The sequence below is a fragment of the Lemur catta genome, chromosome X (assembly GCF_020740605.2).
Source record: "Lemur catta isolate mLemCat1 chromosome X, mLemCat1.pri, whole genome shotgun sequence".
NCBI lineage: Eukaryota > Metazoa > Chordata > Mammalia > Primates > Lemuridae > Lemur > Lemur catta.
In genome coordinates, this window is record NC_059155.1 from 63,720,214 (window position 1) to 63,744,617 (window position 24,404).

Below are 24,404 nucleotides of genomic sequence, written 5' to 3' on the forward strand. Positions count from 1 at the left end.
ATGCAGAGTCTGAGGTCTCCCGAGGTCTGTAAGGGAGGGACAGGAGAGACCTTCCTGGCCACAAGGAGTCTTTTTTGAGCCCCCAGAGCCGATGGTGGACATCCGAAGGGACCCACATGCTGGGCAGAGGCCTGACAGGCTGGGTCAGGAAAACAGAGGCTGCGAGGAAGAGCCAGGACTGGGCTTCAGAACACTGGTGGTGACACAAGGATAAAAGACATGAGTCACAAAGTGGAAGTACAAACAGCCAATGGACCTGGTGAGATGCTTAATCTCACCTGAAATCAGAGGGGTGTACATGAAAACAGCAAGGAGCCAGCATTTGCCCCCAGTTGGATTGTCTGCAGTGGTTTGCTAATATGAAGCGTTGGCGGGAGGTGAGGAAATACTCACTCTCATTCCCCTGCTAGTGGGCCTGTGAATGGTAGAACCACATTGGAGGGGTACCCGGCAGTATCTACTGCAATGAAAACATATGTGCATACCCTATGCGGCAAAATTCGGGCTAGTGTTCAGTCAACAACCTTGGAAGGCATGTGTTTTCCCCTTGCCAATGGACGGGGGAGCAAGAGAAGCATGTGAGATGGCATCTGCATAGCAAGAGCTGACATGTCCAGGCCTGATGGTGCCACGGGGTGTTTTACCTGGTTTGAAGTAGACTTCAGTCTTGCCATCCTCATTTCAGGAAATCTGAGGCAGAGAGAGGGTAGGTAATATCCCCAGGCGTTCTGATTGAGGTCTATCATGTGTGGGAGGGAGAGGAGGGGAGGCCACGCTCTCGTCAGAGACATAAAGCGACCCTCCCATAGATGGATGCCTCATACAGGTAGTGAGCCTGAGCCCCCGAACCTGCCCAGAATTGGGCAGCTGTGGTAGCAATGCCGCTCTGGAACCTACTGCTCCTGGCCCCATCTTGGTTTTGAAGGCCAAGAGCAGTCCCGTGGTATATTGATTCTCTGAATTGCTACAGGACTACTAGAACATTTTACATACTTCTGAAGGTTTAATGCATCAAGCTCCAACTGGTTTTTTAAGCATTTGTGATGGTAATCTTTTAAAAAAAATGTATGGTCAATTTCCCTTTTTTTTTTTTTTTTAACATTGTATTGTGGAGAATTTCAAGCATATAAAAAAGCAGACCAGTTAGTATTATGAAATCCCATAATCTCATCACTCACTTTCAGCGGGTACAACTCACGGCTCATCTTGTTTCCACTAGACCAGAAGTCGGCAAACTATCGATACAACCTATGGGCCAAATCTAGCCAGCTGCATGTTTTAAAATAAGGTTTTATTAGAACACAGCCAGTCCCATTCGTTTGAGTACTGTCCATGGCTGCTTTTGTGCTACAATGGCAGAGCTGAGTAGTGGTGACAAAGATGTCTAGCCAACAAAGCCTGAAATATTTACTATACAGCTCCTCCAGGAAAAGTTTATCATTTTCTGTTCTAGACACCCCCATTGACTTCTCTCTCCCCCATTTTATTTTTTATTTATTTATTTATTTTTGAGACAGAGTCTCGCTCTGTTGCCCGGGCTAGAGTGAGTGCCGTGGAGTCAGCCTAGCTCACAGCAACCTCAAACTCCTGGGCTTAAGCGATCCTACTGCCTCAGCCTCCCGAGTAGCTGGGACTACAGGCATGCGCCACCATGCCCAGCTAATTTTTTCTATATAGATTTTTAGTTGGCCAGATAATTTCTTTCTATTTTTAGTAGAGACGGGGGTCTCCCTCTTGCTCAGGCTGGTCTCGAACTCCTAACCTCGAGTGATCCATCTGCCTTGGCCTCCCAGAGTGCTAGGATTACAGGCGTGAGCCACCGCACCCGGCCCTCCCCCATGTTATTTTGAAGCAAATCCCAGACATCATGTCATTTCATCTGTAAATATTTTAGTGTGTATCTCTAAAGGAAAAAATTCTTTCTTTTAGAAAAGCAGAATCACAGTACCATTATCACACCTAAAAATATTGCTTACTATTGTCAAACATCCAGCAAGTACTCAAATTTCCAAGTGATTCCTTGTTTTCTTAAACAGTGAATACTTGAGGACTCCGGATGGGGCCAGTGCTCTAGTATCACCTTCTCATTTTGCTCTTCAGAGATAATGGAGGGACATTGAAGGGTGTTTTCTCTTTTTTTAGATGTGACAAAGTTCTGAGACCAGTGTTAAGATTATAGCAACATGACTCAGAGTTCTTTGTTCCAGGAGCGAGTTACCTAACCAAAGGCCCAAGCCTCCCAGGGTTTTCTATTCTGGACAGCTTTGGGTCACTTTCCTTGGCCACTTCCTTGGCCTTCAGTCTGGGGAAGACTGGAGAGGTGGCGTTCTGAGGAGGGAGTAGTAGCCCTCCTCCTTGGTCACATGGCTGGACACCGCCACCCCCTTGTTAATTATTAGAAGAGGATCCTTGCAGGCCGAGGACCACATAGCCTGAAACAGTGAGGCCTATTTTCCTAGTTTATTTTTTTTCACTCCTCCAGAGGTAGTGAGCAATACAGCCTGTGGGACGGGAAGGGAGAGAGTCATGCCGCATGGGTCACATCTGCTGACAGGTGCCTACCTCCTTGCTTTTGAGAACCCCAAACAGCATCATTCAGCCCCCCTCCTCGCCATGATAAAGGCCCAGATGCAGTCTCAGAATCCTCACCTCAGGGCTTTAGTCAGCCACTGACATTTAGCCTTAGAGGGGAGGCAAAAATGGGGGCTTATGCCATTATTTCAATATGTGAGTATAAACAATATGTTGGTATTTAAGAGTCCAAGAAGTTAGTCCCCAAGACTATGGTCTTGTGGTGGAAATGGCAGAGGCAGCTGCCAGGGATCCAGGTGGGTGATCACCTGGGTCTGGACTGTGCTCTGTTTGCAATCCTAGATAGGCCAAGGGAGGGCTTATTTTTCTCTCACTTAATAAAATCTCCAGCAGTGACCAGTCTGGGACAGGATAGAGACTCCACGACATCACCAGGGCCCAGGCTTCCTCCCGTTGTCTACTTCTCCACAGAATGTGGGCCTTGCCCTCCTGATCACAAGGTAGCTTACAGAGCTCCTGCCTTTACAGCCGCATTGCAAGCAGGATGAAGGAGGAAGAGAAATGGCAGAAGGGGACTGCCAGCTGCAAGCTCCCTTTAAGGATCCTTCCTGGAAGCCCCACCAATGACTTCAGCTCACATCTCAGGGTGACCCCCCCATCTGGAAGGAGGCTGGGAAATGCAGTGTTCTAGCTGAGCACATGGTCCACCCCCTAAAAAATATATGTATAGGTGCTTATACCAGGAAAGAAAAAGGCGAGAAGAGATATTGGGTAGGCGACTAGCAGTTTCCGCATCAGATATTACAGAAACATGAAATGTTATTACTCAACTTAACTCAGCTTTGTGCATTGATTTTCTGTCTATATGTAGCATGATTCTTAGGCCTCTTTATTTCATTTCTGGTTCAACATTCCTTCCTTTAACCTGGATTACTGGAGCACTGTCCTTCACTGTAAGGTCTCCTCTCTATCTTCCTTTATTCTAAGCCACGGCTGTGCTCTCGAATGTCCTTAGTCACAGAAGACATAGGGAGTCTTCTTTAAGTTCTACCACAGCATTAGAAATGACCTGTATCATTTAGCTTTTGCTGTGTAACAAACCACCCCAGCATTTAGTGGCTTAAAATAACCATTTTATTATCTCTTATGATTCTGTGGGCTGATTTGCCTTAGCTGGGCAGTCCTTCATCTGGTCTCACCAGGAACACTATTTTGGGGGTTTCTAGAACTAGCAGCTTCCCTAACAGATACCTCTACAGTCCTGTACAGATTTTGTATGCCAAAATTCCCTCACACTAGAGGAAAACAATTCGGAACCCCCCCCATCTTAAAATATTGTGGATGTTGGTTTTACTAAAGAGAACGTTGTTGAAGAAGGATTACTGAGGGTTTCAGCATTTAAAAAACCCTTCAAGAGTGAGGCCATAAATTTTAAATATTAGCAAGTGGACCACCTTCTCTCTCTCCTTCCTCCCATGGCTCAATGCCTAATTGCTTTAAGGAGCAAATATTTGGGGAACCTTCTGTTTGGGAGCTGTCTTGGATCTGTTTCTGACTCAGAATCTTAAGCAGAATATAATTTCATCCTCAAGGAATACACTCAGGATTCCCACACAAAGCTCTTTTCGAATTTGGAAAGAAAGAGATATAGAAAAGAAGTCATCAGTCTTTGTCTGAGTCCTTCAATCTGCTAATTTGGTTTCAGGTAGTTCTCTGGGGCCTTTAGTTTAACAATATGCTAACCTGCATTGCCTTTATGAGGCCCAATAAAGCAGTCACATTTTCCCATGCTAGCGAGTACTTTTAAGAATTTTTAAGAATGTAAAGTATTTCCAAAGAGAAAACAATAAAAACTACGTTTTTCAGAACAGCAAATAATCATACACAGAAGTAAACATAGAATCAACAACATATCTTCTTACTTAGAAAAATTAAACCATGACACAAGGCAATTATATGGATATTATTATTACAAAGAATTTAAACATACAAGCTTGGCTATGACAAATCAGGCTAAGCCACTTAAGCAAAAGTCTATCTTTGATGTCATAGTTTCCAAGAAGTGTCATAAAAGTCAAACAGTTAAACATTTCTCTTTGCTTTTTTTTTTTTTGTTATTCTAGAAATGTTATATAGAGAAGCTCATCAATTCACGTAGGCAAAGCAGATATACTGGGGAGGAAAGATGAAGTGGCATTTCCACATTCTATAATATAATATGGAAAATATCAGATATGAATGAGAAGACACAGTGGTACTATATTTAAAGCAAATATTGGCACATTTTGTAAAAGAAAGGCATCTTACAATAATATTTCTGTTGGTACGTTACAACTTTGCAGCTTGTATTAATATTTCTAAAATGGGGGGATCCTATGATGCAATATCAAAAAACAGGGAACTGACATAAAAAGCCAAATATAAAGATAATAGCATTCAATTGACCACAGATAAAAGGCCATCTGGACATAAGCCTGAAACGAGCCAGACACCATCCACTGCAATTTCGCCGGTTTTGCCCTTGCCACGTTCCGCTTCAAAAATGATCTAATAATGGAGAGGAAATAAAAAATTACTTCAAAGTATTCAAAACAGTGATATAATCAAACTATTTAATAGCTATTAACAAGGACTAAATTCATGTGTCCCTATTGCATAGAAACCAGCTTTGACATTGAATACATAGTAATACATTGCTTTCCAGATGCCAAGTGCCCACACTGAGACAGTTATGTTCAGAGAAAACAGGGTCACAGGAACACCTAACAGATTCTGAAAAGCCCCATAAGTCTGAGAAGAGTGAGGTTTAAAAGTAAATTTTGGAATTCCTATTCAAAGAAAAGAAAAGCAAAACCAAAAAAAAATTATATGGTTTTATTTATAAAAACCAGGTTAGAAGAAATTTAATATTCCCCATGAACATATAATACAGAATTATATAGTCAGAAGGGAATTATTTTGATATATTCAAATTTTGGCAGTTTGTAGTGGTATAACTACTTTTCTTAAAATATCAGTTTATGTATTTGGAGATCATCTGGAACGTCATTGTTTTCATGTGTTGAAAAATATTTCATAATATGCTATGATCATTTTTATCTAAGAAATTTACTAATAATTAAAAGAGAAACAAGCTTACTTATATGTTAGAAATTTCTAATGTATAAAGAATATAGGATGGGCTGGGCATGGTGGCTCATGCCTGTAATCCTAGCACTGTGGGAGGCTGAGGCAGGTGGATCTTGAGCTCAGGAGTTCGGGACCAGCCTGAGCAAGAGTGAGACCCTGTCTCTACTAAAAATAGAAAGAAATTATATGGACAGCTAAAAATATATATAGAAAAATTAGCTGGGCATGGTGGCGCATGCCTGTAGTCCCAGCTACTCGGGAGGCTGAGGCAGGAGGATCGCTTGAGCCCAGGAGTTTGAGGTTGATGTGAGCTAGGCTGACGCCACGGCACTCTAGCCTGGGTAACTGAGCGAGACTCTGTCTCAAAAAAAAAAAATAAATAAAAATAAAGAATATAGGATGAATACTAAAAAAATTATCTTCAAGTTAGACACAAAATGACAGGGGACTCATTTAACAAAAATAAGGATATACAGTGACTATTTTATATTCATCCACTTAACCAAACATATTTTAAAATAAATATGATTAAGATAAATATTTTCTGAATGTTCATATATTTTTTCAATATTATAATATTTTAAAATATTAAATTCATTTATGAAAGTTCATTTTCATTCTATAATCAGAAAAAAACTAAAAATATTTTTAAAATTCAATAATTATGAAAATAATAATAGCTACAACTTATGAAGCACCTATCCAATAACATTCACTATAAGAAGTATGTTTTCCATACCACCCATATTTCTCCCATAAAGGGGGGAAAAGGCCTAGTGGGTTCTATAGTTCTCAGTATCAGAAACAAGCAGATTTAGAGGATAGCTTAAATGATTCTGATTCAAAGATTCTTAAGGTTACCTTGGAACAAACATTTTAGAGAGAAAAGAATATTTAATTTGGAACATGTTATTCTTCTTTAAAATGACACACATACATATTCTATCAAAATGAAATTCAACAACACTCTATGTATACTGTGGTTATAAACAGATTAAAATATGTACTCATGTGGAAAGTAAAATGTAAAATATGAATGCATGCATGTTACTGTGGTGTGATTATGAATCTTTACTATTTTTCAATAATTTCCCTTTGTTTTTTTAAACTTTTTTTATAAATTTAAAATTATATAAATTGACATTTTAAAGAAAGATCCCTTAAGAATCATACAATGATGGCATCAAACAACTATTCACCATCCCCAATAACATCTTTTTTTTGCTTTATAAATAATCACAGAATAGTTTTCAAAACTATAGAGATGAAGCAATTTTAAGCTTGCTGTCATCATTGTATCCAGCTTTCTCTGGCCCTCCAAAGAGAAGAAAGGAAACCTCAGGGGAACAAATGAGGATGACAAGAGCCTGTGACTGTCCACTGTTGGGCTATTCTCCTTGGCTGTGAAGCTAGGAACATATTCTATTTTTAAAATTTTTTATTGATACATAATAATTGTACATATTCATGGAGTACATGTTATATTTTGATACGAGCATATAACATATAATGATCAAATCAGGGTAATTGGGACATGATTCACCTGAAACATTTATCATTGCTTTATGTTGGGAACATTTGAAAACTTCTAGCTATTCTGAAATATAATAAATTATTGTTAACTATAGTTGCCCTACTGCACTATTGAACACTAGAACTTTTTCCTTTTGTTTAAAACAATTACCCCTTCACCAGCATCTCTTCATTACCCCTTCCCACCACCCTTACCAATCTCTAGTAGCCACCATTCTATTCACTACCTCCTTGAGATCAATTTTTTTTAGGTCCCATATATGAGTGTGAAAATGCAATGCAATATTTTTCTTTCTGTGCCTGGTCTATTTTACTTAAAATAATGTCCTCCAGATCCATCCATATTTCTGCAAAGGACAAAATTTCCTTCTTTTTCATGGCTGAATAATATTTCATTGTGTACATACACCACATCTTTTTTATCCGTTCGTCCCTTGATAAACACTTAAGCTGATTCCACATTTTAGCCATTGTGAATAATGCTGCAATAAACACAGAAGTGCAAATATCTTCTGGTTACATTTTATGTCTTTGTCTCACCCAAGCGAGGTTTAGAGGCATGCCCTTCCCCTCTACAATGCTCACCGTGTCTGTGACCATTAGTTGTGAGTTTACCCCCCCAACCCCCTAATCCCTGGAGAATATTACTACCGTGTGATGAAGCTAGGAACATATTCTTGAGAACTGTTGCAGACAAGCTGTTACTAAGCAGCCAGTGATAGCACAGCTGGGTACAGAAGTTTCTTCTTCCTCTAGTCTCTTCTCAGGAGGGAACTACTTTCAGGAAGATGTTCCCTTTGGGTATTTTTAAAAAAGTAGAAGTGAGCCCAGAAGACCCCTCACAGCAGCTGCAATGGGGGAGATATTGAGGGTGGGTGTGTCTACACCTTGGGATATGGTGGCTTTTCTATCACTGAGATCCCTGACTGATACCTGCTGGGTAACTACAAATAAATGTCAGGATAATGAACTGACATGCTAATTTGTGTTTATTTTTCACTGTATTTTGCCTACGCTGGTCCAAAAACACGAAGCAGATTTTAATGTTCTCTTTTATCAAGAGGATTTGAAACATAACAATCAAAAGCAGACTTTTCTGGAAGACAAGCCCCTTCCTGATGTTTGTTCCCCCACAAGCTTAACCTCCTTGAGGAGGCTATGCCAGTCAAAGGTGGAAGGCTGGAAGGAGAAGCAGTGGGAGGAGAAGTGAGATTCTCCAGGACTAGGAAGCCACACCACTGCCGCTCACTGGCAAAGCTCCTATTGGGGCTGGATTCTCAGTAACAAGACTCCAGCCTCAGTAAAGATTTCTGTGTCCTGGCTTGGCATGGAAGTTGAAGAGATGAGTGACTTCAAGGGCCACCTAGGTACAGCAAATATGGGAATCCATGGCCCCATGATGAAGTGAAGATGTGCTCCCCTCTCTTAATATCTGGGTCACTTTTAGCCTTCCAGAAGCTCAGGCTACCCTAGAGAGGGGGCCCCTCCCCCCAACCCTGCATGAGCAAATAGCTGAGACTGAATTTCCCCCCAGCCTAATGAAGCTTTGGATGGGATGAGGCTTTGGATTAAGATATAATTTGATTTAGAGAAAGCAATGTGACTTATCGTCTATGTCCAAGTTTGTGGAGCAAGAGTTACATCTGTCACAAATATCCAGGGACAATATGACATTGCTAAACTGGAATATATGTTTTAGTCTGGAATAGTCAGCCTCCCCACCTCCAATACCCCCATCAAGATTTCTCCTAGGACTGAAGAATTCAGGGCCTGGGTCTGAGCATCCCTCGTCACATACCACTGTTGTGTTATAGTGTGATTGCTGGCCAGGCTCTTTGGGGGCATGTTTTTAAAACTGTGCGTTTTAATTAATCACTGTTTTGGTAGTATACCCTCTCCGCAAGCTACCATGTTATATATAGAAAGATTCCCCAGCACATGAATTCAGTCAACATGGAAGTGATCATGAGTTCCATGCAGAGGCATATTTCAATTCTTGACAGGGCATGTCATCCATATATAGCATGGCTCAGTCCACAGTCCCTAAACCATGCCACAAATACAAGGTAAACATGTGGATTGGATTTGAATCTATTTAAATGCACTGCAGTGAGAATAAATCTGAATTAACACATGTATCAATCCTAAACAAGCACTGGTTGCTTTTACTATCGCGAGAAGTGTGGTCAGGAAATTAATTAATTGGCACCCAACATTTACTTTTATTTATAGTCATCTCTTAAATAAGATGTTCTGCTTTAACTGAAGTGTGACAAATAAATAAAAAGATGTTAAATTTAATGTGTGACTCTAGGGACTAGGCTTTCTAGTTTGATGCTTATTACCAAGAAATAGGATTTTACTCACATTAATCATCACTTTTCCCAAGCAAAGTATAAATAGAATTCCAATTCATGGATCTACTAATTGTTCTTCCTGTTATCATCTCTTCATGTACATCACTCTAGATTTCACCCTATCTTTTGCCTTCCCACCTTCACCAAACTTTTCACGAGGGTCCACAGTGGCTGCTTCCAGGCTCTGATCCCTTCTCTCTTCATCTTTTCATAGTGTGACCTTTGGCCCTTTCCCTCCAGAGAAACAACTCCTGCAAAGGTCACCAGCCACCTTTCTGATGGTCAAATTCAATAGACTCTTTTGTCATTCTTATCCTATTTGTTCTTTCTCCGTGTTTCATCCCATTGACCAACTGTCTCTTAAAACTCTGTTTCCTGTTCCTTTATTAAACCCACTGTGCAATAAAGGATTAACTCAGCAGGTCTGCATTGGCCAAACCCTGCATATTCCAAAGGAAGGTTTGGTTCTTAAGTGGTTCCTAGGAGATAACCTCTAAGCCCTTGGAATATCCTACCCGCCTACAAGTGTTTTTGTTTACCTGAGGCCTTGGGTCATGCCAGATAGCTTACGCTAGTAATATGATTTATGATAACAGTTTGGGTCATAGAGTATCAACCTGACTTCTGGAGAGGCTGGAGACTGGATAAGTCAGCCACACAAGTGGTCACGTAGGCAGACTGACCTCCAACAAAAACCTTAGACACCAAGGCATGAGTGAGCTTCCTGGGGGGCAATATTTTGTGAATGTTGTCACACACAGCTGCTGGGAGAATTAAGAGCTACCCCTATGACTCTACCAGAAGAGGAAAGCTACGAGCTTGTGCCTGGTCTCTGCTGGATTCTGCCCCATGTGCCTTTTCCCTTTGCTCAGTTTAATCTATATAAACCATAATTGTGAATATAACAGCTTTTCTTAGTTCTGTAAGTCCTTCTTTTACATGTTAAGGAATATATAGCCTGGTTTGGGAGGAAGTTGGTGCAAGAAGCCTGACACACAAACAGGTCATTTCCACAGAACATGACAGGCATGTGCCCGACAAGTTTCCTCATTGGTTGTGCTGATTAATCTCCTCGCCTATTTCTCAGCATGTAGTCTCTTTAAGTGTAGGGAGAAAGTTTTGTTCATCTTTGTATCCCCAATGCCTAGGTGCTTCAGTACGTGTTTTGTTTTAAGTCATTGAAAAAGAATGTAAATACCGAGTTTAATAATTGTTCTCCACTTACACTTTTGGTAGTATCAGTTACTTGATACAACTGAATTTTCCCCGTCTTCCACCTTCCATCCTCGCTTCTGGTCTCCTCCCATGCCAGGGCATCATTACTGTTTTTCAGAAACACTCGAAGTTTCCCTACTTTGTCTCCAGCCAGCCGGTAATCAAAGAGCAAACAGAAGTTGCTTTGGGGCTGCATGTCGGGGAGGAGAAGTTTCAATCGGCCAATGTCTTTCTTGTGACCCCCCAAGGCCGAAACTGCCATATAATAGCCAACAGCTTTAAGAGAAGGAAAAAAAATGCACAGTTAATGAGGCCATCATAAAGGGTTTGGCTATAATGTACAAAATAGCTATAAAAAAAAGCAAACAATAGTTTCCTACAGGGAAAGCTGAAGCCTTTTTCAGTTCAAACATAGGAACAAAATGTTCATACTAAAATGTATTTTAGGGATCACACAGGTGAAATTCTTTGTTATACAGAGAATTAAACAGACGGTCAGAGAAACTGAGGAATTTGTCCACATTCACAAAGCTGAGTAATAGCAGATAGGATGCAAGAATTGAATTAAATAATCCCTTCAGCACTGTAGGTAATCTGCAGCTGATGGATAACTTTTGTTCCAGAACTTCATTTCCATTTTGGTTTGAACCTTGGAATGCATTTCCCCACTGAATCAATGACAGGTATGATGGATTGATGGATGGCCAGCTCCTTAGGTGGATCCATAGGGTGGTGTTTAATCCACAACATTTCTATTTGCCTTTGTACCAGTGGTTTCACGAAACTCAACTACCATGTGTAATATATCACTCCAAGTTCTGATTTAGGATGACAGGAACACATCTCCTACTCCTGCAAATCTTCTAAGGATCTCTTAACCTGTGGCAGTGAACTTTTGCTCATCTCCGATCTTCTGGTTGTGGCTTTAATGAACTTGGATAAAAACTCTCACAGAGTAGGGTCTGAAGAAGTCAGTAAGAAGGAGGAATTCCTATAGAAGCCAGGAGAAAGACACCTGGGAATGGGTGGAGTCTTCTGCTAGTGCAATTCCTAAAGACACTTGCAGAACCCAGCCTGACATTGCCTTAGTTTTTACTGGAGAGAGAGACCAGAGACTGTCTGGTCTTCCTCCCCAGCTAGTAGGGTAGCCAGATTCAGCAAATAAAAATACAGGATTCCCAGTGCAGTTTGGATTTCAGATAAGCAACATGTCTAAGAATACTAAAAAGTATTTATTGCTTATCTGAAATGTAGGCATCATATACTTTATCTGGTAACTCTACCAGCTACACTCACTCTTCTGTGATCCACTGTGATAGGTTTCTCCTTCTCGCCCAGATAAAGCCTGCTTTGAGCTATCTCTGAGGTTTTATCCCTCTAATAATGCTAACTTATTCCATGTTTCTTTTTTATATTTAACTCTGTAGGGAGATACAAGCCCACCTAGAGATCTGGTGGAGGTACCGGAGGAGAGGGGTACAATTTGAATGATGCAGAAGCTGCAAACCTTGGGGTCATTTGTGAATTGGGTATTTGTAAATAGGGGACTTCCCATTGATGGAAAACTCAGTGTAAGACATTGCTGAGTGACTATGTGGGCTGTCAAGATCCTGGAATAACCCAGGGGCTCCCAATGTGATACAGTCTTGTAGACACAAATTTAGAGATGCCATGATGGAAGAAAGGAGAAACTCAGGTTAGTTATCAACAAGATAGCTTCTCCAAAGATGCATTGTCTCCGGCCTGGTTAAACTTGCCCTGTACTTGCCCGGAATCTTTAGCAATAGTCCCACTCACACAACTGCTATGTGAGACGTATCCCCTCTACCCTGTTCTAAAAGGAATTCTTGTTAGGGGATATCCAGGTTTCCTGCTTGCATGTGAGGGCTTGAAAGGAAAGATCTGGGAGAGAAATTTGTCTAGAGGAAGGTTCTAGAAGAAGGATCTTTTAACTAAGGGTAGAGCCTGTATACCCCCAAAGAAATAATTTGGTTGGTAAGGAACTGGAGTCCCTGAAGGTCTAACAGTTGTCTTTAATTACATAGTCAGCCTTCAGGAGACAGGGATTCAATCTGTGTTCCAAAAGGAATCTGCAAGCCAAATGCTCTACCTAAGGGGAAAGCTAGAGTCCTTTGATAGTGTTTAAGCTGGCAATGGAAAGGGCAGGGAATCTGCAGCTGAGAGCTAAGGGTGAGAAAAATTCAAGGTCAAGTGGCTGGAAAGAAATCTCCAAGCAACAGAAGGGAAAGGTCAGTCTGGGAATTCAGGTCATTGACTTGATGCTCACTATGGTTTTGATGTTTTTGTAACCGACTCTATGAACAAATTTCAATGACCCCTATATGCTTCTTATAATCCTCTCCCTCCGTTGTTTTCCATCTGCAGGCCAGTAGGGCATGATGACCAGAACCCTCAAACTTTTAACTAACTACTTGACTTTTCTGAGTTGTTTCCCAGAAATGGTGGAATTTCTGCAAGACAAGGAGTGAGATTCTGAAGGCCCCTAGGCGGACTTCCTGATGCCAAAACTTGCCATTCCCAATAACCTGCCCCGATGCATGCAGCTCCTCCTTAAAAAGCCCATATGCTCCGTTAGTTGGGGAGAGGGATTTGAGGCTGATTCCCTGTTCTCCTGACAGACATCTTTCATATTAAAAAATTCCTTCCTTCCTTGGCAATCCTCATTGTCTCAATAATTAGCTTTTCGTGTGACAAGCAGATGGACCTAGGCCAAAACCCCCTTGCAGTTTTGATAACACCTTGAGGGGTGACATTACTAAAACTCTACGTTTAGGTGGAGGTCATATTTCCTTTCAAGATTTATATCCTCCCCCAAACAAAACAAAAACTACAGAATGCCATGGCTGATAAACTGGAAAAAAGAAACAACTTCTTTCTACCTTTTCCCAAGACTCCCAGACTTCACACACATCTCAGCATCTCTCTCCCAGCAGCAGGAGAGTGAGTATGGAAGAGGTTTGCTGGCGTATCCTTTGTAAGGGTGTGTCTGAGGGAGAGGGATTCAGGAGGAGAATGTATGCTGGGCCAAGTTAGTCATTCATCAGGGGAGATCTCAGAAGGTGTAAGGTGACAACCAACCCTGATCTAACCAGTAACAGGAATAACGACCCTTCATCACCAGAGAGACTTCTGTGCCTTCACTGTGTTGTAGAACATGAAATAATCAAATCGAAATATTACTACCATTAACTCGATCAGCAGGAATCCAGTCAAAATCATCTTCTCTATCCTGTTTCCAGTCACAGATCCCATGATCAAAGCTGCAATCAACTGAGATATTTAAATCTGGTAAAAAGAAAAGAAAAGAGTGCATTTGTTAACCACTAAGAGCATTAGGAAGATGTCTACATTTGGAGCTTTCGAAGGCAATACCATGTTTTCAATTGCACAGAGTACAGACTATGGCAACTAAAATGCCCCTAGGGATGGTGTCAAACCAGATACCCCGTGTCCAGTTAAATCTGTGAAGCTATTCTGAACAAATTCTGTTATGATCTTAAAAAACAAGAACACTATTTTTTTCAAAAAATAAGTAATGGGCAAGATCCCCATGTACAAAGTGAAACAGGGAATATGAGTAATTGTTTATAAAATTCAGGCCAGAAAATAAAGTCTCTCCTACCCAAATGAACTAGTGAAGACCTTGCCAGAACTTTCTAGATGCTTTGTGGAATACGAAGTTTCATGTAGTCTATGACCTACCAACAATCATTTAGTACATAAAGGTATTAACCATATTTGCTGTATTTTATGATGTTTTGACAGCTTGGGGGGGGGTTTCCAGACTTAGAGAGGGACTGTCCCTCCCAGGGCTGGCTAATTCCTAGAGGCAGCAAACAACTCACCTGGAAGCGTGCCTTTCATATGCACGCCAGCCACCGCCTTTATCTAATTCTCACACACCAAGCCAATATGTCCCTTGCCCTAAATCAACTCAGGACCAACTACCAGACAGTTAGGGACAGCTCCTATGCTCCAAAGCATGCCAGAATCATTCAAAACATCCAGTCCTAAGCTGTTAGCCCTGCCCTGCCTTGCTTTCCTGCAAGAACCCCTATAAAGGCTATAGCCTAGGCCTACCCCTCACTCCTGATTCTGCCTCCTGACCCAACCCTGCCACTTCTTCCCCCAAGGCCCTGCGTGGCATGACATGGTGTGCCCTTTTTCTTGGGCAATGCCAGCAATAAATTCTTCTTTCAATGGCATTCGCCTCTCCATGTTGTCACTCAGTCACCTCCATAAATTAGAATCCCACAGGTACAAATGAGACAAGTGACAAAACTTCCTTTATTTCATGATTCCAATATTCCAGGTAGAAATTTGCCACCAGTATATTGGATCAAATAAGCTGACCTGCTGCCAGTTTCTAAACGGCTCGTGACTGCCTTGTTTCGATGTGTCAGAGAAATATAAGAGTTGATTCAGGCGGTGTAAGTTTTGAACCAGTGCCTCTGGTTACTTTTATAGCAAACTAACATCCTGGCCCACTGCCTGTTTTTATAAAGTTTTATTGAAAAACACCACGCCCAATCATTCACATGTTATCTATGGCTGTGTTTGAGCTACAGTAACAGAGTTAATTAGTTGTGAAAGAGACTGTATGGCCCACAAAGCCTGCAATATTTACTATCTGGCCCCTTACAGAAAAAAAGTTTGCTGACCCCTGATGTAGATATTAATGACAAAAAATACCACTGTGAAAGAAGGGGAATTGGGATATTTCTGATTTATAACTAAGGCTAGCCTCTGCCCTGATGTTGCTTCAGCTCTTACACCGAGGAATAAAGGAATGGCCAAGGAAAGGGACAAAGCTAAAAAGGGAAGTGGCAGAAGTTGATTCAGAGTCATTTCAATTTGCCAAATATTTTCACATACTTTATGTCATTTGATGTGATTGTCCAAAAAAGTCTATCATCAGACTCATTTTCAGGACAGTAAAACTGAGGCTCCTAAGTGATTTGTCCAAGTTTTGCAGACAGTGAGTGCTAGGGTTGGACCTGAATCCCAAATCACACTGCAGTCCGGGGCTGTCCGTCCTGCACGAATCCTGGGCTGGTGTGAACACACTGCCCCTTTCCTCACTTTCCTTTCTTTTTAACCCCCTATCTTCCTCTATGTCAGCAAAGATATTTTATTTCTAGTCTGAGTTTTAAAATGAAAAGATACTAAGTAATATTTGCTTCCCGACTTCAATAGTCTTTCACGAGTGTGATTACTAGTTTGAGAAGTTGATGTTAGCATCCCATAAATAGTGTAACATCAATTTTTCAATTGGTTTATAACCGTGGTGGCACATTTGGCACAAACTCCCCCATCTTCCTCAACACGTGGGATATGGGCCATGTAAACTAGGACAATGGAATCGTATACGGCAAACTACTCCATAAACAGAAAAAACTCAAGGCTTGGGTCTCATGAGCACAGGATTTCATTTGCATAGCGCTTTATGGTTTATAAAGTGTTTTCATTTATTTTTTATTTTTTTATAAAGGTGGGTAGTGAGGAGGGGGGTTCAATTTCCTTTTTTTTTTTTTTTTTGAGACAGAGTCTCATTCTGTTGCCCTGGGCAGAGCGTCCAAGCTTGGACTAGCCTGTTGGAGGAAAAGAGACCACATGGAGGAGAGCTGAGCGAGTCCAATTATCCCAACTGAGGCCCCAGGCATGTGAGAGCACAGCTAAGATCAGCAAAGTTACAAAGCAGGCCTTTAGCTGACTGCAGACGCATGCGTGAACCCACCCAGCCCAGCTCAGACAGGCAGAACCGCCCAGCCAATGCATACACTGAGAAGCATTAGGCCACTGAGGGTTTGTGGTTGTTTGTTACAAACACTTTGAGCCAGATTTTAGAACATGGTGATTTTCAGGTTGTGCGTTCTCAGACATTGGAGTTGAAGCAAATGAGTCATTTTTTCCCATCTCCACGCATCCAGTCTGCCTCGACCCTTCACTGTCAGTGTCAGGTGGGCGTGGCAGAGAGCAGAAACCTCACTATGTTGTAATCATTGGTACTAATCACACAAGGACCTACTATTTTAATACTAGCACTGTGTATTATGACATAACAATTTTTCCCTTGGGAGTTTATGAATGAAGCAGCGATTCATAAACAATTGTCTTGTCCTATGAAGAAATGAAAATGACATAGGACACTGCGAGAGAGCATATACCTGGGAGAAAAGCATTCTTTACCTTTGCGTTCCAGTTTGGAAGTCGATGCTTTTCCTTGGACCAGACCCAGACCAAATTCATCCGCTTCATTCACCTTAGGGGCTAATAAAGAACATTTGATCAGTTAAGAAAAAAATCTAAACCCCCACATGCTCAAAAGGTATGAATCAAATGACTGAACAAACAAGGCTTTATCATATATTCTAATTACAGAATATCTTGGAGTAGTGTTTCCCAGTCATTGACATTGGTTCCAGTTTCCTCATCTAGACTATCTTTTCCAGATGTTCCCTTAGGTAAACTAAGCCTCCATATCACTGACACGTCCCTTCTCACCAGGTTTTGGAAATATGCTTTCTTGAGATTTACTCTCTATTGAGGTAGATGATGTCATTTGTAAGCTAGGTCTTCGATGGGTGGGCTTGTATCTCTATTTCCTTTGGTTGAACCCAGCTGGCATTTGCATGCATGATCACCGGTCAGAGCCAAGAAAAGGCAAGGGAAAATATAGACAGAGCAACAAATGCCCAGCAAAAATAAATTGGGAAGTCTCAGTGTGGGACTCTAGGGTGGGTTAATACGGAAACTGTCCCCGAGGCGCTGAGCCTTGTGGTGGGTTCTGCACAGCAACCAGTGAAAAGGGGGACATGGCAGTTCTCTAGCTAACACAGAAAACTTAAGCTCTACTATAGAATTTCCCCCCTAAAATCGTCTCTTTTGGCTTTTCAAATCATAACCACAGAACTGTGGGGTTCCCTTTTCCTGGAGGGGGGCTATGAAAAGTGCCTTTGAGAAGTGAAAAAGGTAGAGCTTGATAGATTCATGTGGTGAGGGTCCCTCTGATTTGGGGGTACGCCATGTGAAGAGCTCAGCCGCTGGACAACTGTACTTGCAGGACAGGCGGGCTTCCTCAGCTGGGAGTGGGAAGAGAGGGCGTGTGTCCAATAGGAACCCCCTCAGGACTTCCCCTCCTCGGTCCCCAGAGCGGCAGGTTTGATTGGGTATCTATGGGAGGAGTTAGCTTTTTTTTATTTAATTTTTTCTTTATTTTTTAGAGATGGGGGTCTCACTCTTGCTCAGGCTGGTCTCGAACTCCTGAGCTCAAACGATCCACTCGCCTCGGCCTCCCAGAGTGCTAGGATTACAGGCGTGAGCCACAGGAGTTAGCTTTTAGACCTTGCAGAGACTGTTGCTTTTTAGGACTTAAGGCCCAACCCATTTTACTTAAGGCTGTCACTGGCTTTTCATCTTTTCATTTGTCAGCAGACATCGCAACTCATTTTCCATGAAATGTATAAAATAACAAAAGTGACACTCACAAAACACATCTCCTCGAAGCCTTCGCTCCTGCTCCACGTCGTTCTTCAGGGCTTTCTCTTCACCTTTCTCTTTCTCAAACTCCTCTTTCATTCTCTCCTCATGCCCTTTTTTTCCTCTAGGAGAGCGCCCATCTTTGGAAACACTCTCTTCATAGTTGAAGGGCTGCAAGTTAACTTTAGGGGCGGGAGTCCCAGCGGGTTCTGGGGTGACATTTTTAACTTTTACCTTCTTTTTCATGCTGTTTTTGTGAACAAACAACTTCTTGAGTCTGTCCTTGATGGTACCAGGTGTTCTGGAGACTTCCTTCACAGAATTTTCAGGGATAGCTAAAAGGAACAATAACAGGCAAAAAGTTCCAGATTGGCTGATAATTAGATCACTCACAAAAATGGAGCATTTTACAAGTGCTAAAGTACAGTAAGTGAATGCTTCCAGAATGAACCCATATGAGGCTCTACTATTTGATATTTTAGGAAGAACTATATTTGCATTTGTTTTAAGTAGTTCTGATGTTATGGTAGTTACCTACCTTTTGTTAGAGAATACACTTTTGTTCTTGCTTCAAAGGTTACTTCAGTGAAATACTTACTACTACCCAGTTGGGCTACAGATCCCAAAGTGATGGAGCTGTCAAGGGTCCTCTAATATTTCTGCTTTCATACTGCTATTCCCTCAAACTGGTATTGTCCAGGTAGCCCTATAGATTTGTTGAAATTTGATATTCAAAGATTACAGCTATGGTATTAGGTTGAACCACATACATTTCTAATAATGGAACCTTTGTGACCTACAAAAATGATGACTTATGGTTCAATATACACAAACCTTATTTTCCTTCCCCCTTTTCTCTCCCCTTTGAATTTCTTCACCTCAGTCAATCACTGTCTAAAGCTAAATGATTTTATTTATTGAATATTTTTTAGAGAGGCTTCTATATTTAATTTAAAGTAAATTGCTTTTAAAAATATACCTCTAGATTGATTCTTCCTATACCCCAGTGGATCTATGACCCTTGGGGGGAAAATGACAGTTAAAGAATTCAAGAGGTAGAAAAAAGATCATTTAGCCCAATACTATTGTCTTGTAGATGGGGCAACTGGGTGTTGTTAAGTGACTTTCCCAAAGTCACTCAGCTGGCTAAAGATAGAAGCTAAGATTTGAGGGTACAGCATATGAATGACTCTTTTTCTAGTCCTGTTTCCATGATAGGTCTATTCCTGCTTTAAGGTTAAGAGCTACTTTTTTCTAGACTGGTTCAAATTCCTTGAGATCTATAATCCAAAGATACATACCCCTTTCCAGGGATATATTCATAATAATTAGGACTATTCAACTGATATAAAAAGGTAATTAATTAAAAAATTAAAAATACTGATCTTTAAAACTAAAATATATTGTCCTATTGTAAGCTATCTAGGTATGTGTTGGTCCAAGCATAAGCAAGAAAAGCTCCAATAACACTTGAATGAGTTCACTCAATTTTATTACTTGGATATAGTTTAGAGGGAAATGAAATAAGGGAGTAGACATTAATTTTGATGCCTAAAAGAATACTATAAAAAGAAATTGGATTGGGATTTTATTGGAATATTGTTCCTGGCAATGTTTTAACCTCTTCTCCTGCTTTGTTCCTTCATCATTTGGCTGATTCAATCTGTATCAAAGTAGTAGAAAAATAAACAAGGAGAATTCCACAATATTTTGGGTAATCAAAAGGGGAAATAATGCTTTGAAAATATATATGCTCTTAATTAATCCATTGCTTTTACTTTGAAATCAATTTAAGGCTGGTATGACAAAAAAGCAACATTTCTCATTTCAATGAAACATTCTAGTTATTTATCACTGTGAAAGCCTGTAGTTATAGGTATGAAACCAACTAGTACTAATACAGGTAATGAATCATTACTCATTCTCCTGACCTTCAGATGGCCTGTTTCAGCTCCTTTGCCAGAGGTTGCATGTTAAGTCTTGATTGTAATGTGCTAATCATACATAGACCTTCCTCTGGAGGCCCCAATGTGTAATTCTGTCCATGGTTACCTGAATCTTTTCCCAGTACCCAGCAAGAAAAATTAACAGGAAACCTGTATTCCCTGTAAATTTCCTTTATGCAATCAGTAACATAAAACTAAGGACCTTTAATAAATAAGAAAGAAAGGGTTTCAACCCGCACCATGCAAACCTAAACATCTGCTTTGAAGTTTCAAACTTTCTTATTGAAAAGAAAAAAAAACTGAACCATCATTATCTTGACAATTTCACTCCCTTCATATGTAAAGAGAAAAAGCTGGGCAAGGATGAAGATGCAGTCTGAAGATATGCATATACATAGCTAGATTTGGTTTTATCTAGGTATTGCTGTTTCATATTTGACATTACTGATGATTGCTTTCTTCCTAAAAATTTCTTGATTATTGCATCATCTTTTGAGAATATAAAAATTTGGGAGAAGTTGCAGTAGCGGGGTCTTTGGCATGTTTGGGGTACTCAGACATAAAAATAGAGAATTCCAAAGTCTTCAGGTTCACAGGCCAGTCTTTTGTAGATGAAGTTGACAATTTCTCTTAGGAGAGACTTGAGATTTCTCTAGATAACCACTTTGTCAAAAACTTCCACCTGCCAGAAAATCCTAATTCTAGTTTCATATTGTTGGGATAAGACTTTATTTATAGAAGATCAATATTAGGTAAGAATATCTGACCCCAGAGAAATATGACTTTGATGTTTAGTCACCTGTGCTTAGTTCATCAGATGATCTATCATCTGGGAAGAGAAACACTCCACTAATCTGAGCTTTGGACACAGTCTAGGAGGTGAGGCTTAACTGGGGATTAGGAATGTATTGCACCATGGGACCCAGGAAACAGGAAGGGGCTAGGAGGGAACAAAAGCTGAGCCAGGAGAGTTCCCCATCACAGAGGACTAGTGCTCAATTATGAACCCACCTATCCTGTGGCTGAGCACACAGTCCTGGAGCCCTTTCCTGGGTCTCACTCCTGGCTCCCACATCTTCTAGCCATATGTTCTCACATCAATAATTAACTTCTGTTTGCCTCAGTTTCCCCACTTACAAAATTGGGATAACAACAGGATTTTTGTGATGTTTAAATGAGTGAATAAATACATATCAATTACTAAGATTAGTGCTTGGCACATACTTGACATGTGTTTGCTATTATTTTTAGAATTCATTACCAGAATGTTTAAAATCTTCTATGGAGTTAAAAGAAAAATTCCCAGGCCATTCCTCCAAATTTCTAATGTTGATGTTATAATTGAAGAAAAAACAATTGAGATGGCCTGGTTGTACCAAAATCTGTTTCCTTGAATATACTCCATGTAAACTGAATTAAGCTATGAGCATATTTTTAATGACTAAAGAAGCTGCTTTTCAAGGGGAACAACTAAACTTTGGTAAAGAAGCCTTTGCCACTATTATTCCTACTACTAGTGTATAATTACTGAGTGTTTAATATATTCTGGGCTGGAGGGGTGGGTAATGCGTGGCCTCAAGGCCATATGTGGCCCTCCAGATCCCCAAGTGCAGCCCCTCAACCAAAAGGCCACACTCAAGGATCCCGAAGGCCACATGTGGTCCCAAGGCCGCAGGTTCCCCACTCCTGATGCAGATGTGGAAACTGAGGCACTGAAAAGTTAAATAACTTGTTTTCGGTCCATGGGTAGTAGGCTATGGAGCCGGGAATGAAGCTTAAGGCAATCTGATTCCAGAAGCTGTGCTCCTGGTTAGTCAATGACAGTTTCTTTCCTAAATTGACTGTTACTCTCTGAATTGGTTATTATCTAGGTTGCGATTTTCTTAGTATGAGGTATAGCTGCTGTCAAATCAAGACCAAATTATCTGGAGGCATACTATTGATACTCATATATGTTAGAATGTTAAAAAATACACACATCTACATTTAGGGTGCTTCTTCCTTTGGTTACAGATGGTGTGTAAGGATAATCTACTAACTCTTTTTCCACACTGCAATGTAGAGGCTGAACTTTTCAAAACAATGAACTCAAAAGTTGCTATATCAATGTCCTATATTATACAATAGCAATTCATGTGCATATGAATGTATTTTGCAATATCATATTTTATGATGCTGAGTGCTAACTGGATGTGATTCTCTCACTTTCGTTTTTATGACTTTTCTGTGTATATAAGGGTGGATTTTTGGCCATCCTTAAGCAATGGGTGCTAAGACTTCATTAAGATCAATATTCAACAGAAACATGGCTGTTTATTTTACAGAGAGTTAAAGCAAAATGAAAAGAGCTGGAGAAGTAACATAGTGAATGACCCAAAGATAGTTTTCTCCTTTAAATAAACATTCCAATGAAAGACTAAAGAAATAATTCAGCTGCAGAATGGATAATAAAATGCATAATTTTCAGATAGCAAATAGAACAATGAGATGAGTTTGAGGTTTCAAAGAATAAAGAAAAATTTGTTTTGCCCTAAAATATACTTAAAGTTAGATGGTCAAAGAAAAACAGAAGTTTTCTTGACATAAGAAATGTTTATGTTAAGGTAGGATTTATAATTTCAAAGCACTGGGTTACAATATAGAAAACACAGGCTACAAACAACTATCCAATTTCACGCTTAAAGATGTTGCCTTCACTGGACATTAACAACACATTGTGGTTTCAAGGAGATCAAATGATGAGGAAGGAAAATGACTCCAGGTTTACTCTGGGCCTTCAATTCTTAGGCCTGGGGGTAGAGGGGTGTGTATGAGGTGAGTCGCCCACTTATTGAAACAGGTGTTTTCCTGAGGCTTCGTTTTTGTGTGCACAGCATTTTTACATTTACCTTTACAAAATTTCAGAGTAGAGAGTAGCTGGCCCTAACAGCTGACTAAAACGATGCTAATAACAATAACAGCCACGGTTAACTTTATTGAGCATCTACTATGTGCCCAGCTGAACTTAATTCTCTACCTAGATTCCCTCATTTAAACCTCATCATGAACCTCTGAGGGAGGTATTTGTCTTAGTGTGGCAGGGCCTGAGACAAGGGTTTGGGTGAAGGTGGTTTGTTTGGGACATGATTCCAGGAGGCGGAAGTGGGGGAGAGGGGCCAGTGAGACAGGAAGAGGGAAATGCCAAAGATGGTGCCATGATGGGCAAGTAGTCACTGTGGGCAACTGGGGCTCAGTCCCACTGGGGACATCTGGAAACCAATGCAGAACACACACACCTCAGAACTGTCCCACCCTGTGAAGGGGAAGCTGGGGTATTTATCTGGACACTCCTGTCCTCCACCCACAGAAAGCCCTGAGGCCACAATGCAGAGTCCACTGCACTGGGGCTAGGAATGTGCATGGAACCATCCACCCTGCCTCATTGGAATTGAGCTCCAAGGGACCGTGGCCTGGCCTAGTACAAGCACCTACCACAGGACTACCATGAGCCCCATTTTGGATAGGAGGAAACTGACCTTAGAGAGGTTAAGAAACTTGCTAAAGGTCATAGCCAGTATGGGGCAAAGCTAAGATTTAAATTCAGGCCTTCCCAACTTGGAATGTACACGTTCAATTTTGGTGGTTTGAAGGAACACTGGGCATGCGTCCCTTGAGCACACATCCAGTATGGAAAGCTGATTCATTCAAGGGGATCAAATGATTCGTCCCTCTCTTGAAATCATCCATGCACAGCCCTACACAGACAGCCAATCTCCTTCTCTCTCTGAGTAAAGTTTCAGAAGGACAACATTGGATAAGAAACCACAGCACCGAGTTGCTGGAGACTGAGTGGTCATTTAATCCCATCTCAGCCCAACGCAGGAAACCTACCCAGAGCAAGCCTGGGGCAGTGGGATGTCCCTGCTCTGTGAGGTTCCTGCTCCACTCTTAGATACCTACCTAGCAGTCATTTTTAAAGATTAAAGAAAAAGAGAGAGAGAATGTAACCACTACTAGACTTAGTCTGCTTGGGGAAGCCACATTTCTTAAAATATTTACAAGTACACTTTATGCTTTTCCACACTCTTTTTTTTAATCCAGACTAAATGCTGCCCTGTTCTTTTGGTGGTTATTCATAGAATTTGATTTCCAAACTCGTTTTCTTTGGTTATATTCTTTTGTACACATTCTTGTTCAGCAGTGCTCAACCATA

The 24,404-nt window shown here is 40.8% G+C and overlaps 1 protein-coding gene across 1 annotated transcript in view; it reads right to left on the reverse strand.

Moving 5' to 3' along the window:
• Nucleotides 1–4,483: 4,483 nt before the first annotated feature.
• The window catches only part of EGFL6 (EGF like domain multiple 6), a 54,457-nt gene continuing 34,536 nt past the window's right edge, over nucleotides 4,484–24,404 (reverse strand). Inside the window, exons 8-12 of the mRNA XM_045537563.1 lie at nucleotides 18,275–18,601; nucleotides 16,977–17,057; nucleotides 13,971–14,072; nucleotides 10,777–11,042; nucleotides 4,484–5,079 (exon numbers count right to left, since the gene is read on the reverse strand). Of these exons, the coding sequence (XP_045393519.1) occupies nucleotides 4,969–5,079; nucleotides 10,777–11,042; nucleotides 13,971–14,072; nucleotides 16,977–17,057; nucleotides 18,275–18,601 (887 nt within the window). The 3' untranslated portion in view covers nucleotides 4,484–4,968. The remainder of the gene's footprint in view (nucleotides 5,080–10,776; nucleotides 11,043–13,970; nucleotides 14,073–16,976; nucleotides 17,058–18,274; nucleotides 18,602–24,404) is intronic.